The sequence below is a fragment of the Parus major genome, chromosome 3, assembly GCF_001522545.3.
Source record: "Parus major isolate Abel chromosome 3, Parus_major1.1, whole genome shotgun sequence".
NCBI classification, from domain to species: domain Eukaryota; kingdom Metazoa; phylum Chordata; class Aves; order Passeriformes; family Paridae; genus Parus; species Parus major.
This window is the reverse complement of record NC_031770.1, coordinates 109,719,117-109,733,457: the sequence shown is the minus strand read 5'-3', so window position 1 is coordinate 109,733,457 and position 14,341 is coordinate 109,719,117. Positions and strand designations below refer to the sequence as shown.

General features: G+C 49.6%; 1 protein-coding gene and 1 long non-coding RNA gene across 2 annotated transcripts; both read right to left on the bottom strand.

Moving 5' to 3' along the window:
• Positions 1–3,725: 3,725 nt before the first annotated feature.
• Positions 3,726–5,191, bottom strand: LOC107201150 (gallinacin-5-like). The gene is made up of 4 exons (XM_015620353.2): positions 5,103–5,191; positions 4,721–4,807; positions 4,029–4,155; positions 3,726–3,922 (listed from the first exon to the last, which is right to left on the bottom strand). The coding sequence occupies exons 1-4, from the start codon at positions 5,143–5,145 to the stop codon at positions 3,907–3,909; spliced, it is 273 nt and encodes a 90-aa protein (XP_015475839.1). The 5' UTR covers positions 5,146–5,191; the 3' UTR covers positions 3,726–3,906.
• Positions 5,192–8,437: 3,246 nt separating this feature from the next.
• Positions 8,438–8,784, bottom strand: LOC107201151. Its single transcript, XR_001520041.2, has 2 exons — positions 8,673–8,784; positions 8,438–8,560 (listed from the first exon to the last, which is right to left on the bottom strand). It is a non-coding gene; the product is annotated as an uncharacterized LOC107201151 (long non-coding RNA).
• Between the last annotated feature and the right edge of the window lie 5,557 nt (positions 8,785–14,341).

Genomic DNA, 14,341 nt, shown 5'->3' with positions numbered 1-14,341 from the left:
TCAACCCCAGATTCTTCAGGAAGAAAAGAAACAAGGACATCACGTGGTGTAACTTTCCCTGTCCCTCTCTCCCCCTGCCCTGCAATGCCCAGGGTGTGGAGGACTGGGGAGGCCCTGGCTGACCTGGGGCTGCTGCAGCCCCACTCAGGGCAGCTCCAATACCCACAAGGACTATTTCCTCCCTCCTTGGGCATCTCTCCCACAAAGAATAGATAAGGAGATTATGTAGCAGACATTTACAGGAAATAAATTTGTTGCATATCTCATTGTGGACAAAAGAGGGAACTCTGTCCTCAGGCAGGATTCCATACCTTATCTCTTGCAGCACACACTGTACAGCGTGCATCTTCCAATGGGTCTCGCAGGGAAGGTGCATCTCCCATAAGTGCAGTATCCCCCTCTTTGCCTGCATCCAGCTGCATTTTGGGTTTCCATGGGGAAAGAAACACACAGAACAATTAAAGCAATCATCTGTGAGAGCAGTGCACAGTTGCAAAAGGCTGATGGTATTTGTTTCTGGCCAGTGGATGGATTCAGCTCCAACCTCCCCACAGCAAAGATCACAGGGCAAAAGAACTTTCAGAGACACACAGGGAACAGCTGGCTGCAGAGTGGAAGCCTGAAACCAAACCCCTTCCTGACCCACCAAAGAAGTTAGTATTCTATGTCCATGGGATCTTTCCACCCCATGTCTATGTCCTAAAGAACTATCACTGGAGAAACCCCTTTGACCTCAATCCCCTGTTACCTTCTCATCACCTCCACAAACATGGTCACTTCCAGGGACTTTGAATTCCCACTGCTGGAGTAATTCCCCCATTTCCCCTCTTCCCCTCTCACCTGCAGCACCCTGGACCAACAGGAGGATCAGGGGGAAGAGCAGGAACAGGATCTTCATGGCTGCTGCCTCTCCTGGGTCTTCACAGGGCTGCAGAGGGGACACCAAGGCAATGGGGACATGCAGGAGCCCAGGCAGGGCAAGAGCCTGGGCTCTTCACCAAACTGCAGATGGACTGTTTCCAAACACAGCAGATGATGTTTCCTCTATTTCCCTCTTAGAAAGAATTCTGTGGTTTGTACCACCCTGCCAACCTCGGGAGCATTTCATGATGCTTCAGTCTCTGGAAGATCCATTACCTCATCCAATCCTTTTCCAGAAGACCCCACAGTCACCTACCTGATGAAGGTCTGGGTGTTCAAGCAGCAACAAACCCAACAAGAATCGCTGTGTCCAGCACCTCTTGGGTTCAAGGAGCACTTTTTGGCCAAAACACTCTGATTTTATATTGTTGCAAGCTGTGGGGACATTCACTGATTTCTGCTGACACATCTCCCCCTGGCCAATCAGAAGTCCACCCATCCATGTGGGGATGCTGGGGCTTCTCCTTATTCCTCTCTGATGCAAGGACAGAGGCTGTGGTGCCTCCTGGGGCTGTTGCAATCGATGTCACCATTGTCACCATGCAACACTTCTTGTGACACCCATGGCACAGAGGCACCCAGGCTGTGGTGGCATGGCATGAACTGCCTGGGGTGCACAAAACAGGCTGGTGGGTGCAGGCAGAGGTAGGAACCAGTCCCAACCAATCTCTCCTGTGAAGGTGGTGAGGCCCTGGCACAGGCTGCCCAGAGGTTGCTGCCTCATCCCTGGAAGTGTCCAAGGCCAGGTTGGATGGGGCTTGGAGCAGCCTGGGATAGTGGAAGGTGTCCCTGATCATGGTGGGGGTGGAACTGGATGACCTTAAAAGTCCCTTTTTCCCCAAACCATTCTGAGATTCTATGGTAAAATATTTTCTATGATAAAATATCTGTCTCTGTCAGTTTGCTTAGGGAGCTGGTGCTGTGTGACACACAGAATCATTCAAAAAATTTTGGTTTCCTTCTCTTTTACCTTCACAAGAACAGCTTCATCCTTGCCAAGCTGGCTTGCGTTCCACCTGCCAGGAGGTGATAAACCTAAGGATGCCTTTCTGATGTCTACTCAAATAGTCAAGCAGTGCAAAGAGGACATGCAGTCAGGGGAGACCACACCTCGCCTCATTCTGTCTGAACCCACTGCTTCTGAAACTGCCCCACTTGGTACAAAATCCACAAATGTGGATTTTGCTCAACAGCGGCAAAATGCTGTATTAAAATGTTCAATCTATGGGAGATTTGTGAAGGAAGGTGAATAGGGCCTTATCAGGCCTTAGAGGTGTGGACTTGATCAGGAAAGTTTTTGGATTTATAGGAATTCTGTGGTGTTTCAGAAGGCTGAAGATCAAGGTGGCTCATGGAGGAAAGATCATGAGAGAGGAAGAAGCAATGTATCCATGGCTGCTTTCTGGCCCTACATCCATCTTATTACGTGTCCTATATTCCTAGTAAACTTTATTTGTAACCCCTTTTTTGTACAAACAGTCTGTCTGTGGTGTGTCTCCAGGGTGCTGGTCCATTGCTTGGAGAGACCAAAGCTCTTGGAGCTGGATCCTGAAGAGGAGAATGGACTTGAGATTGGATACATCAGGGACACAGGGTCTGGTGTCCTCTCTCAGAGAGATGCATGGGATCATGGAATGGTTTGGGTTGGAAGGAACTTTGTAATTCATCTCATTCCACCCCCTGCCATGGGCAGGGATGTCTTCCACTATCCCAGGATTCTCCAAGCCCTGTCCAGCCTGGCCTTGATGCATGGTGGGGACATCCCTTGAGCATCTATCTGTAGAGGTAGGATTGGGTGTCCATTGATGGGTCCTTGGAATATCCTCGCTTCTGGAGGTTTGGAACCACACTCAGGACCAGTCCAGAGCCAGGGATTGCTGCTTATGGTGTGGAAAAGGGTTCTGTAATCCCCATTGCAGGGAGGCCATGGCTGGGGCCTGCCCTGCCCTGGGAAGCTGCTCTGACCTGGGCATCGCATCTTGTGCTCAACCTCATCTGAACTGCAGCTTGGCCTTGATGATCCAGACTTGGACCCACATCTGGCACCCTAATCTGACCTTCCCTGTACCCCCAGCAATGCCCAATACCCCAGGAGAGGCTGCTCCCACCCCTGGCTGCCCTGCTCCATGGAGGGGAGCAGTGAGTGTCCTCTGTCCCAGCATCCCTGTGGTCACTGCCCCACAGCAGTGCAGGGGCCACCCCCATGGTACCCCTGAGCTGAGCATCCTGGATCTGCCACCCAAATCATCCACAATGACCCAGCTGGGCTCCTAACTGAGCCCCAGCCCCAGTCCTTGACACCCTCCCAGCACTGACCCCCAACTCAACCCTAAACTCCTGAGAACCCCCATGGCTCAGCCATCAGTCCCTATTCCCTCTGGAGCATGGAATGACTTCTCCCGCCCCCCAGATACCCCTGGGCCCCACAACACCCCAGGCCCCACAGCTGGGGATGGACCCAAGGCAGTGTGTGTCCCATGGAACAGCCCCACAAGGACTCCTGACCCAGCCTGAGAGCCAGGGGACAACCAGCAGGTCCCTACTGAAATGAGGGTGGTCATAGCAACCCCTCCATCCCTGTGTGAGAAGTGCTGGAGTCCCCTTGCTGAGACAGAAGGCTGGCATTGGGGTCCCTGCGAGCGTCACACGTGTCCCCTCTCCCACCATGGGTGGAGATGCTGGTGTGGCTGAGGCCAGCATGGAGAGAAGGACAGCGTTTGTGTGTCCGTGTCTGCCAGGAATTCACCCCATCCTCTCAGCCCTCCCCTACACGCAGAGAAAGAGATGCACACCCAGGACACACATCTCAGTGTGTGATGGCAATGACCACCACCTTGTATTGGGGACACTGGGGGATGGGATTCCCTTGGGATCCAGGTCTGGATGTGCAGGGCTGCTGCTGCTGCCCCTGGCAGTGCTCGGTGCCTCCAGGCAGCATCATCCCGACCAGGGGGCTGGTGTGCTTCTCGGGGATCCGGGAGCCCCTCAGGGATACCACCGCCTGTGGGAGGAAAGCTCTGGCAGTGCAGGAATGTCCCTGCACCCTTGGGCTGCGCGTTCCCCGTTTTATCCCCCAAGCTGAGCCCTCCGGGCAGCCCAGAACTCACATCCGACAGCAGAATTCCTGCTCGGAGCAGAGCCCGATGCGGCCGATCCCCGGCGGGCAGGAGCGGTGGGAGCAGAATCCCCCGCGGCGCTCGCAGTCCTGGGCTGATGCTCGGACCGGGGACAGCCCTGCAGGACACGGGAACAGGAGACTTTCAGCCGGGATGCTGAGCACAGCCCCTGTCCCTGCCAGCCCTGCTTGTCCCCTGCCACAATTGCTGAGCAGGAGGAGCCTGCAGCAGAAATCCGGGTGAGTTTATGGCACTTTATGGGTGGGAGACAGCCACTGCACCCCTAAGGAGGCTCTGGGAGAGGTCTCCATCGTGCCTGCTGCCTCCTCCCTGGAACAAGGGACAAGTCCAAGGGTGGAAGCACGATTTCCCTTCCTCCCCGCTCCTCCTCCTCATCTCCAGCAGGGCTGCTGTGCCCAGTGCTGCTGACTCAGAAATACAAGGGTCAGCAGTCATGGAGAGGGGTCAAATCCCTGTTTTGGAAGGATGAGAGCTTTAATACAAAGCCCCAGATCTGCTCCCAACATCAGAATCTGCATATGGAGTCTTTTTTTAAAGGTGTGGGGTGAGAGGGACCTGGCGGGGATGGCACAGACACCAGGAGAACTCAGAGGTGTCTCATCAGCTCAGGTGACAAATCCCTAAAAAACACAGACAAAGGACAAATTCTCCACATTTCTTACCTGTCACTCCCCGGAGCATCAGGAGGAGCAGAGCACAGAGGACAGGCAGGATCCGCATGCCTGGGAGTCTCCAGCAGAGTCGCGGCTCTGGGGAGAAGAGAAAGGAGGCAGGGTGAGTGGGAGGGTCCCTTCCTGCAGGTCGTGTAGCACCTGCGAGGGGACAGAGCCGAGGAGAGGGGATGTGACCAGTCACTGCTGGGAGGATGCACTCGGCAGCCCGGGAGTCGGAGCTTCCTGGCACCAGCAGCAGTGCTTTGGTCTCTCCTCGTGGCACAATGTCCCTTGGGATGGCGAGTCCTCAAAATGTCCAGCCCCAAAGCTTCTTTTTTCCTGTTTCTTCCCCCAACAGAGAAAAACAAGCAGAGCTTTCCTCATCTGACACCTGAGGAGGATTCCCAGGCCTCCAGCCCAGGGTCTTGTGTCATCCTGCCTTGCGTAAGGGCTGCTCGGAGCTGTGGTTTGCTGGACACCTCTGGGGACACACAAACAGCATCCCTGTTCGTTAGGCCTTGGCAAACAATCAGCTTTCACCACACAAAGGAGCTCTGTCCTCCTCCCCCCGCGGGAAGCGCGCTCTCTATGCTTCACTTGAAAATAACTGGGAAGACGCCACTCGGGATGACATCCCGGTCCAACCAGCAATCCCAGGAAGGACAGGGTTTAATTGTGGCTTTGTTTGCTGGAGTTTGCTGTGTGTAACCCTTTGCTGTTTGATGGGGCATCTTCATAAACGCTTCCAGCCTTGCTGCAGTCTCACCAAGCGTTACGGGCGCGTGTGTGGGGATGGATGTGAAAAACACACTTGTGCCTGGTGTGTGTTCACTGAGAGGTCACAGGAATCACAGAGTCACACAATGATTTGGTTTGGAAGGGACCAGGAGGTTCCAGACAGCTGCTATGGGCAGGGACACCTTCCAGTAGGTGCTCCAAGCCCCGTCCAATCTGTCTTTGAACACTGCCAGGGATGGGGCAGCCACAGCTCCTCTGGGCAATACATGAAAATGCCTTTGATCCAAGCAACTCACCATATTTCACTGTTTTATCACTCCCCAGTGAGGGACATTGTACAAACTATTTGCAGAGCTGTACCCCGGGGGATCACTACTACTCTGCCATGGTAGTCAGAGCACTCAGGACAGCTTCTTATTTCCTTCACCACTGAAGGAAATCCTGATCCTACAGCTCCAGCCAGAAAAAGGGAAAAGGCCATGCCCCAATTATTTTTAATATCTGCTGAGCTGTCTTGGCATCATAACCCCAGGAGGCAAGGGACTGGGAGCAGCTATGTCCAGTAGTCAGGTTCCTTACAGGGCTTCATTAAGGTGGCAATTAGCTGCATCTCTGTGCTGTTGCTCTTTAGCACACACATCAGCCTTATCCCTGGAAGGGTTTAAGGCCAGCCCAAGGCCAGGCTGGATGGGGCTTGGAGCAATCTGGGGTAGTGGAAGATGTCCCTGCCTGTGTCAGGGGACTTGGATCTATGTGATTTTAAGGTCCCTTCCAACGCAAACTGTTTTATGAGTCTCTGATTCCATGAATTTGAATGTGTAGAGTGCTGGGGAGATGGGATTGGGGTAAAATGCAGGGAGGAGATGTGCAGCATGGATCCGAGGGGGTTTCAGCCTGTTTCACTCTAAACTGGCTCTCAAAGCCATTCCCCAGCCTTAAAGGCAAGGACAGCTCTTTGTGGTGGTGAGCTAAAAGCATGATGAGACTGGATTCTGCATGATGCTGTGGACTCTGTGTCTAACTCTGAAAGAAGAGAGCCTGTAGAAATTACAGGCCACATAGCTCTCAGTCCTGCCTGAGGAGCTAGCCTGGGAAATTCATGGGAGGATTCAAAACAATCCTCAAAGACAGAAAACAGCCTTACAGGTGTTGTTTTCCTGTCTCTTGTTTTCTTTGCAGGAGAAAGTCAGGGGGTAGTGTGCCCCACTGACCAATGATGGAAATGTAGTAGTTTACTAACCAATAAGAGTTTCCTTTCTGTACTTTCCACATATCAGTCTATAAAACAGAGCTGAAGTAATAAGCTGAGAGACATTCTCCTAATCGACTCCATGAGAGTCTGTGTCATTCAATCCCAGCCATTCCTAACAGAGCGACATGATGCTGGCTACAGACAGATGAAATCTAAAATTACAAGGTCTGAACCCTCCCTGCAAAGTCCTCAGTCCTTGAGCAAGAATCTTGTGCCATTCCAGTTTGTGAAACATTCACCTACTGTGGATTGTGCAAAAACCTCTTAGGACACCAACTGTAAATTGCTGGTTTGGGTCCACTTGGCAACTTCCTCAGGTTTCCATCCAGGGAGATTCCTGGGAGGCAGCTGTTGGCCCAGCTTCCTGCCCTGCACAAGGCTGTGGTCTCAATGCTGGTTGAGTCTTTTGCAGGAGCATCTGCTTTGAACAGGCCCAGAGAGTGAGGGAGCTGGGCCTGTTCAGTCTGGAGAATACCGAGAGGAGACCTCAACAATCCATATAAATATCTCCAAGGGGTGTCAGAGGATGGTGACTGACTCTTTTCAGTGGTACCCAGCCATAGGATGAGGAGTAGTGGCCATAAACTGAAACACAATAAATTCCACTTCTACTTGAGGAAGAACTTCTTTACACTGAGGGTGGCAGAGCACTGGAACAGCTGCCCAGGGAGGGTGTGGAGTTTCCTTTTTGGAGACATGCCAAACCCACCTGGATGTGTCCCTGTGTCACCTGCTCCGGGTGACCCTGCCCTGGCTGCGGTGTTGGACTGGATGATCTCCAGAGGTGCCTTCCAACCCTAGAAATTCTGTGATTCTGTGGTTCTGTGATTCTGTGGAGGGTGGGAAAATGCTTTGCAACAAATGGGCAGCTCAGGGCTTCGAGTCACTTTGCACTTGGGTTGGTTGCTTCCCTTAAAAATCAGGCATTACTGCTCCTCCCTTCACAGGATCACAGAATGGTTTGGATTGGAAGGGGCCTTAAAGACCATCTCATTTCAACTCCCTGCCAGGAGCAGCCACAGCTTCTCTGGGCACCAAGGATCCCTTGTCAGCACAAGGATGCTCCTGACCGTGCAGGAGCAGCTGCAGAGACAGGAGCTCTCTGAGCAACCTGCACCTTCCACCTTTTCTGTTGTGGTCCAGGGCAGGACAGGCTGAATTTCCTTGAAGAGATCAGAGGCACAGTGGGGTTGGCCTCTCACACATGTTTCTATAATTGCCTCAGTGTCACAGGTCTAACTCTGATCTCCTGATTTGCAGCTGCAGCCAATATAAATTTTGCAGATTCGCTCCAAATTTATATCAGACAGAAATGCCAAGGGTAAAATCAAACTTCAGATTACCAATGTGTCCTGCTCAGTGTGACTTTACTTCTCATAATGAAACAAGATGCTGGTCCCAGGTCAGAAAGCTCTGGGTCAGGAGATGGGAACCCATAGCTTTCAGAGCAGAGGTGCTGTGAAAGCATCACGCTTTAAAGACTTTTGTGCTCCCAGGGGCAATGGTGACTGATCTCACTCATGACAGAGGATTCCCTAGCAGGTGTGTGTGGAGAACTTGCCAGCACTCACTCAATCAGCAGCCCAAGAGGAGTAAATATTTAAGTGAACTACACATTTCTGGCAGGTTTGGATTGATTTCGGAATTCTTGTTTAAAATTCTTAATGGAAATAAGACTTGGGAAATGAATGGGATATTAATTACTTTTGGAAATGAATGACAACACCACACAGGGCAGCCATGCAACCTCCCCAGACCTTGCTTTTATTGAAAGGAGAATGACAAATTTCTACAACAATTCCTTGAATCCCACGACGTCAAAAGCGATGGAGATTCTCCACAATTAGCCACACTACAACCTACACAAAGGAAAGGGTTTTCAGAATTATGATTATGAGGAAAATCCTGCTGCTTGGGATTCAAAGGATAATTTGGGAAGTCATCTTTGCCCCAAATAAATCCTAAACTTACCACCTACAGCAATTATACCCAGAACGACACGACCCCAGGTAATCGTTGCCACGAGGGCATTTCCCCCTGTGGCAGAAGGTCCCACGATATCCACACTCCATGTAAGGCCTCCTGGGTCTACCTTTAAAAGGAATAAATAAACCAATGAGTAAACAAAGATGGGAGAAATTTTATTTCTGGCAGGGATTTGCATTTTGCTTAATCTCTGTGAGCAGACAATGTTGTGACACTTCAGCCCTCAGAGGAGGCCTGTGGTCACAACAACCAAGCACTCTCATTTCTTATTCTGATGTGTCTCCAAGCTCAGGACTTCCTTAGGAAGTCAGATTTTAGTGATGGACATCAGAGAGCTGATAGAAAATGGTAGGCAGGCACTCAGCAGCTCTTAAAACCCTGTATTTCACAATTCAGGAGAGATGCACCAGCTCATCTGGGAGAGTCACACTTGTATAAAAAAGAGGGGAAGAGGCTTTTAATGTGAGCAGACAGTGCTAGGACAGAGGGGAATGATTTTAAATTAAAAGAGGAGAGATTTAAATTAGGTATTAGGAAGAAATTCTTCCCTGTGAGGGTGGGGAGGCCCTGGCACAGGGTGCCCAGAGAAGCTGTGGCTGTCCCTGGATCCCTGGAAGTGTCCAAGGCCAGGCTGGACTGAGCTTGGAGCAACCTGGGATAGTGGAAGGTGTCCCTTTCCAGGGCAGGGGGTGGAATGGGATGATCCTTAAGGTCCCTTCCAACCCAAACCATTCCACAATTCCATGGTCCTGCAGATTTGGCTGTTTCTCTCCCTGGACATTTCACCCATGTCTCAAAGAGGTCCTGATGTCCAGCAGTCCATAGGGATGGCTCCCATACATGCATAAATTCATCAATCCATGCAGAACAACATTTCCAAACCACCAAACCCACCACACCAGGCGTTGCCCTCTGTGTCTGGAGCTGAACAGTCTGGAATTGCTCTTTCCTATATGTCTAAATGGAATTCTCTGCTAAAATAGGATACCCACATTCACATTGCCTTTTGGGAAAGGCCACCAGCCTGTGCTATTCCCAGAACAGGTTTTATCCACAAAGGTGCTAATTGTCAGGGATCCAAACAACCCCAGGGAGCAGACTAGCAGTTAGGCAGGAGGTTGCCTGACCCTGATTCGATCAATAAAGATGTAGCCTGGCAGCTGAGGTGTTCTGGATGCACCTGACTGAGTGCACATGAACCAATTAATTCCAGTTTCCAGCTCATCCATGGAACAACACAAACTCCAGAGTGTTCAGAGAGAGAGGGGAGCTTGTTCCAGCAAACAGATAATGGATGTTCATATGCACAGTGCATCCAGCACATCCCTGGTGAGCTGCATTCCCAGCATGTGAGTAGAGCGATATATGCACACCCAGAAAATCCCAGGAAGAAGTAAAGGAGTGTTTTAGAGGGGGAATAAAACACTCCTGGTCTCAAACTAGCAGTCTGTAGGGCACTGCAGAGGTGGCTGTGAGCAGTCTGAGCTCTCAGAAACTTTTCTTCCCAGATAGAGATAAATCTCTGGCTTTAATATACCCAGAAGATCCTACTGAAAACAGGCCAAGCATCTGCTGTGTGTTAAATAAAGACATGAAACCCACCAAAGGAACTCTTTGCCCAGTGTCCTGCCTCTGAGAACTGGCACAGGCAGAGACCCAGGTAAGAATAACATCAGACAACCACATAAAATCATAGAATCACAGACTCACTTAGGTTGAAAAAGACCTTTAAGATCATCAAGTCCAATTGTTAGCCCAGCACTGCCAAGCCCACCACTAATCCATGTCCCCAAGTGCCACATCCAGATGGCTTTTAAATCCCTCCAGGGATATATCTGACACATTTCTGGTCTGCTGCAGTTCATCACAGTCTTTTCCCCTCCTCACTTCCCCAGAAAACACCTTCCACCCTGTTCCCACAGGGATCAAAACTCCACCAGCCCTTGCTCAGGGGCACAGAGCACCCTGCAAATGTAGCTGTGCCATTTTCAGGGCTGATAATAAAATACAATCCCTTTTTCTGGACAATAGAGTTGGTTTGGGGTTCCAGACTCCTTTGCACCCCACAACAGCCTACACCAGCACTTAGGGCTGAACAGGTTTCTCCACCAAGGAGATAAGGATATTTGAAGAACATGGGGCCAGATCCCTTTTTCTTTTCTTTTATATCTTCTGTGTGGTTTAAGAATATTTGATTATGGTTTAATTTGTTTGTTGGGTGACTCAGAGGCAACGTGATTTATGTGCAAGCCTGCTAGGTTCAACGGGGAGAACACTGGTGCTAAATGGTAATTTTGGGGTTGCCCCTTTCAAAGTGATGCTTGGAGTATTTGCCTGCTAATTTAATTTCTCATCTGTAATCTCCAAAGAGTTTTGATGATTTATGTGAGGCTTCTTTGCAAGAGGCAGCTTGGTCACATCCCAAAGGGCACAGGAGACCTTTGCAAGACACCATCACCTTCTCTTTAGTCCTTCACCTTACCTGCAGCTCCCTGAAATGCCACCAAGAGGAGAACAAGGAGGAAAGGAAGGATTTTCATGGCAGAGGGTGGCTGGGATCTCGGGTCACTGCAGAGAAAGGAGACCAGGACATTGGTTAGAGCCCTATCCCTCCACAGTCCCAAAAGTCATACAGAGAAATGTTCTTCAGGACCTGGAAGCTACCTAAAAGAGGTTATTACACATTTTTGTCATGATCATGTCTATTGTCCTAAGATTTTCCTGGAGCACACATAGGGTCATGCCACAGGAAAAAAGTTCCATGCAAAAAAATTCAGTTTCAAATCCCCTTTTAATTAAGGCATCAAGTGACCAGCAATTTATCCTGGATTTCTTGATAACTTGCAATGCATTGCAATAAATTTTGATTTGCCTTATGGAAGTTAAAGCTGTTAATTCAGAAAATAAGACAATTTTTGCTAGATTGACCTAAAACAACTCCATGAGTTTTCTCAAGCTTTTCTACTAAAAAAAAAAAAGAGGAGAAAAAGCAATTTTCTTCTAAATTAACTCAAAAGCCAGCTTTTCATTATTCTTGCTTGGAGGCTGTTGTTTATTCTTCCTCTCAAGAATTACATTACTTCCAGGATAAATTTTTGAGTATTTGCAATTCCTGCAGCCAAGAAAAACTCCTCTCCCTTATCAACATTTGACACCTCTAGAGCTGGCTCATGACAGCCTGGAGTCACTGCACAGCTGAGTATAAAACAATAAAACAAAATGCAGATAAAGCAGAAAGATATGAAGTCTCCAGCCCGTTTAAGAAGGACAAAACCTTTTGGGAGAGGCTGAATAATGAGAATATTTTGGTTGTTACCAGGCAGGAGAAGCTTTAGGCTGGAATAGTCCCAGGATCAGTGTCAGGCACCCGGATGAAGGAGCAGGGCGTGGGTTTGTGCCGTTCCTGGAGGGTGCTGAGGGATGTTTGATCTCCACAGCCTTTTGGTGGCCAATGAGGCTTTGGAGAGCTCTGGGGGCACCCAATGAATCCTCTTTGCTGCTGTCCTAAGAGGAACCAAGGTCTGGCTTTCAAACCATTGCAGCACCACCTCAGGAAATGTGTTGAGATGAGAAAAACCACCCTGGGCCTCCTCCCTTTGAGCAACCCTTTGGCCACAGCAGCTCCCTCAAGGTCTCTGTTTCCATCTGTTCTCAGAGGTTTTTCATTTCCTTACAAACATGAACAATACATCACCACAGAAGTAAAATAATCATCATCTGGAATGATGTTAAAATAAAACCCACGTTAAATGGACAGTTAGTTTTTCTTTGGAAATTCAGCAAGAGGGTTAATGGACTGTCATTTATTCTACATCATTACTGCTGTTGGAAGGGAAAATCTGGACAATTAAGAACATGGAAAAGATCTGCACTAGGGAATGGCAAGGAAAAAAGTGAGAGAGGGAAACAGGAATCTAAGAGTTAAGAATAAAAAAGGAAAAAGTGGTTTGGTTGTTTTTCAAATTTTTGCATCAAAACATTTTCATTACCAGGTTACCTGCATGGCACATAAGATATTTTATGTCATATCCATTTATGGAAATTATTGCAGCCCATGCCCAGAAATTTTAGTCTTATTGTTATTTTTACTCTCTTGCCATGGACAGAAGAGTTCTGAGCACATCACTCCTAAGCATCCTCCTTTCTCACCAAGGATTCCTCCAATGGCTCCCTGCTTTTCATGCATTTACAGGCATTTCTATAAATTCAGGTGCCTGTTGCAAAGGGATCTTCTCTTTTATCCCTCTTTCCTACTTGAATCCTGCCGGCCCCATTCCATGGGAGTTGCCTTTCTCCTCCAGCAGCTGCTGGAGCACGGCTGAGCTCATCCCTGCCAGAGCCTCCCTGGGCTCGCCCTTCATGCCCTGCAGGGATTTTTCTTAGATCTCTTTGTTTTCTTTCCCAATCAAAGCAACTATTTCACTGAGGTTTCCAGCACAGCCTTTTCAGCAGCTTTCAGGCTGCCCCCAGGCTTCTTGTTTCTCTGGGCTGCTCCTTTGGGTGTTTTCTTTCCTTGTTTTTGTTTTTGGTTTTGTTTTTGGTTTTTTTTTGTTTTTTGTTTTTTGTTTTTGTTTTGTTTTTGTTTTGTTTTTGTTTTTGTTTTTGTTTTGGTCCTACATTGTGTTTACACATAATTGTGCTGTGGTCACTTCTACAGAGCAGCTCCCACAAACAGCTTTGGAATTGGGTCCTTTGCACCTAACACAAGAATGTAAATGTTCTTGTGGATGCCAGGACCAGCTGTTCTAAGAATCATCATTGTACAGCAAGAAAAATATACATTTTACAGAGGAAAAATCTAATGTCTGCATCTCCTGGCATCATCCACAACCACCGGTCAGTTCTGCTCTGCTGCATCACCTCAGGCGAGGGCAGGTCCTGCAGGAGATGTGCCCTGGTCCCTGAGTCCTTTAGGGCAGGGCTGTAGCTGAAAGCCTTCCCTGAGGGGTTGTGAGGTGTTTGCAAACAGATGTGCAGCCAAACATCTGGGCTGAAAAGTGTCTCAGCACGTGAGGAACAGCTGGGTCTGTGTGATGTCACCTGTGGGCAGCTCAGCTGGAGCACCGAGCCCAGATCTGGGGGTCCCCAATGCAAGAAAGACCTGGAGCTGCTGGAGAGTGTCCAGAGGAGGCCATGGAGATACTCCAAGGGCTGGGGCCATGGCCAGGGACAGCTTCCACCAGAACAGATTCCTCCAAGCCCTGTCCAACCTGGCCTTGGACACTTCCAGGGATCCAGGAACAGCCACAGCTTCTCTGGGCACCCTGTGCCAGGGCCTCCCCACCCTCCCAGGGAACAATTCCTTCCCAATATCCCATCCATCCCTGCCCTCTGGCAGAGGGAAGCCATTCCCTGTGTCCTGTCCCTCCATCCCTTGTCCCAAGTCCTTCTTCAGCTCTCCTGGAGCCCCTTTAGGCCCTGGAAGTGGCTCTGAGGTGTCCCCAGAACCTTCTCTTCTCCAGGATGTAGCTGTCTTGGAGACATGAGGAGTTTTTTAGCAAGAGAGGCTCCTGGGTGCTGAAATTCAGCAGAGAAAAGTGCAGCCAAACCGGTGGCTGGGAGGCAGCCAGAGCAACTGGGAGCTGGCAGAGAATCTGGGGAGGGTGGCTAGCTCTGGGAATATCTTCTGGAAGGCCTTTCTGGCTTACTCCTTC

Bases quoted from the DNA above. Each gene is read 5' to 3' on its own strand.
- LOC107201150 (XM_015620353.2), bottom strand. From the start codon at position 5,145: ATGACACAAGACCCTGGGCTGGAGGCCTGGGAATCCTCCTCAG. The intron at 4,808-5,102 runs GTGTCAGATGAG...TCTTCTCCCCAG, and splicing joins GGCCTGGGAATCCTCCTCAG to AGCCGCGACTCTGCTGGAGA. The intron at 4,156-4,720 runs GTAAGAAATGTG...CGTGTCCTGCAG, and splicing joins GATGCTCCGGGGAGTGACAG to GGCTGTCCCCGGTCCGAGCA.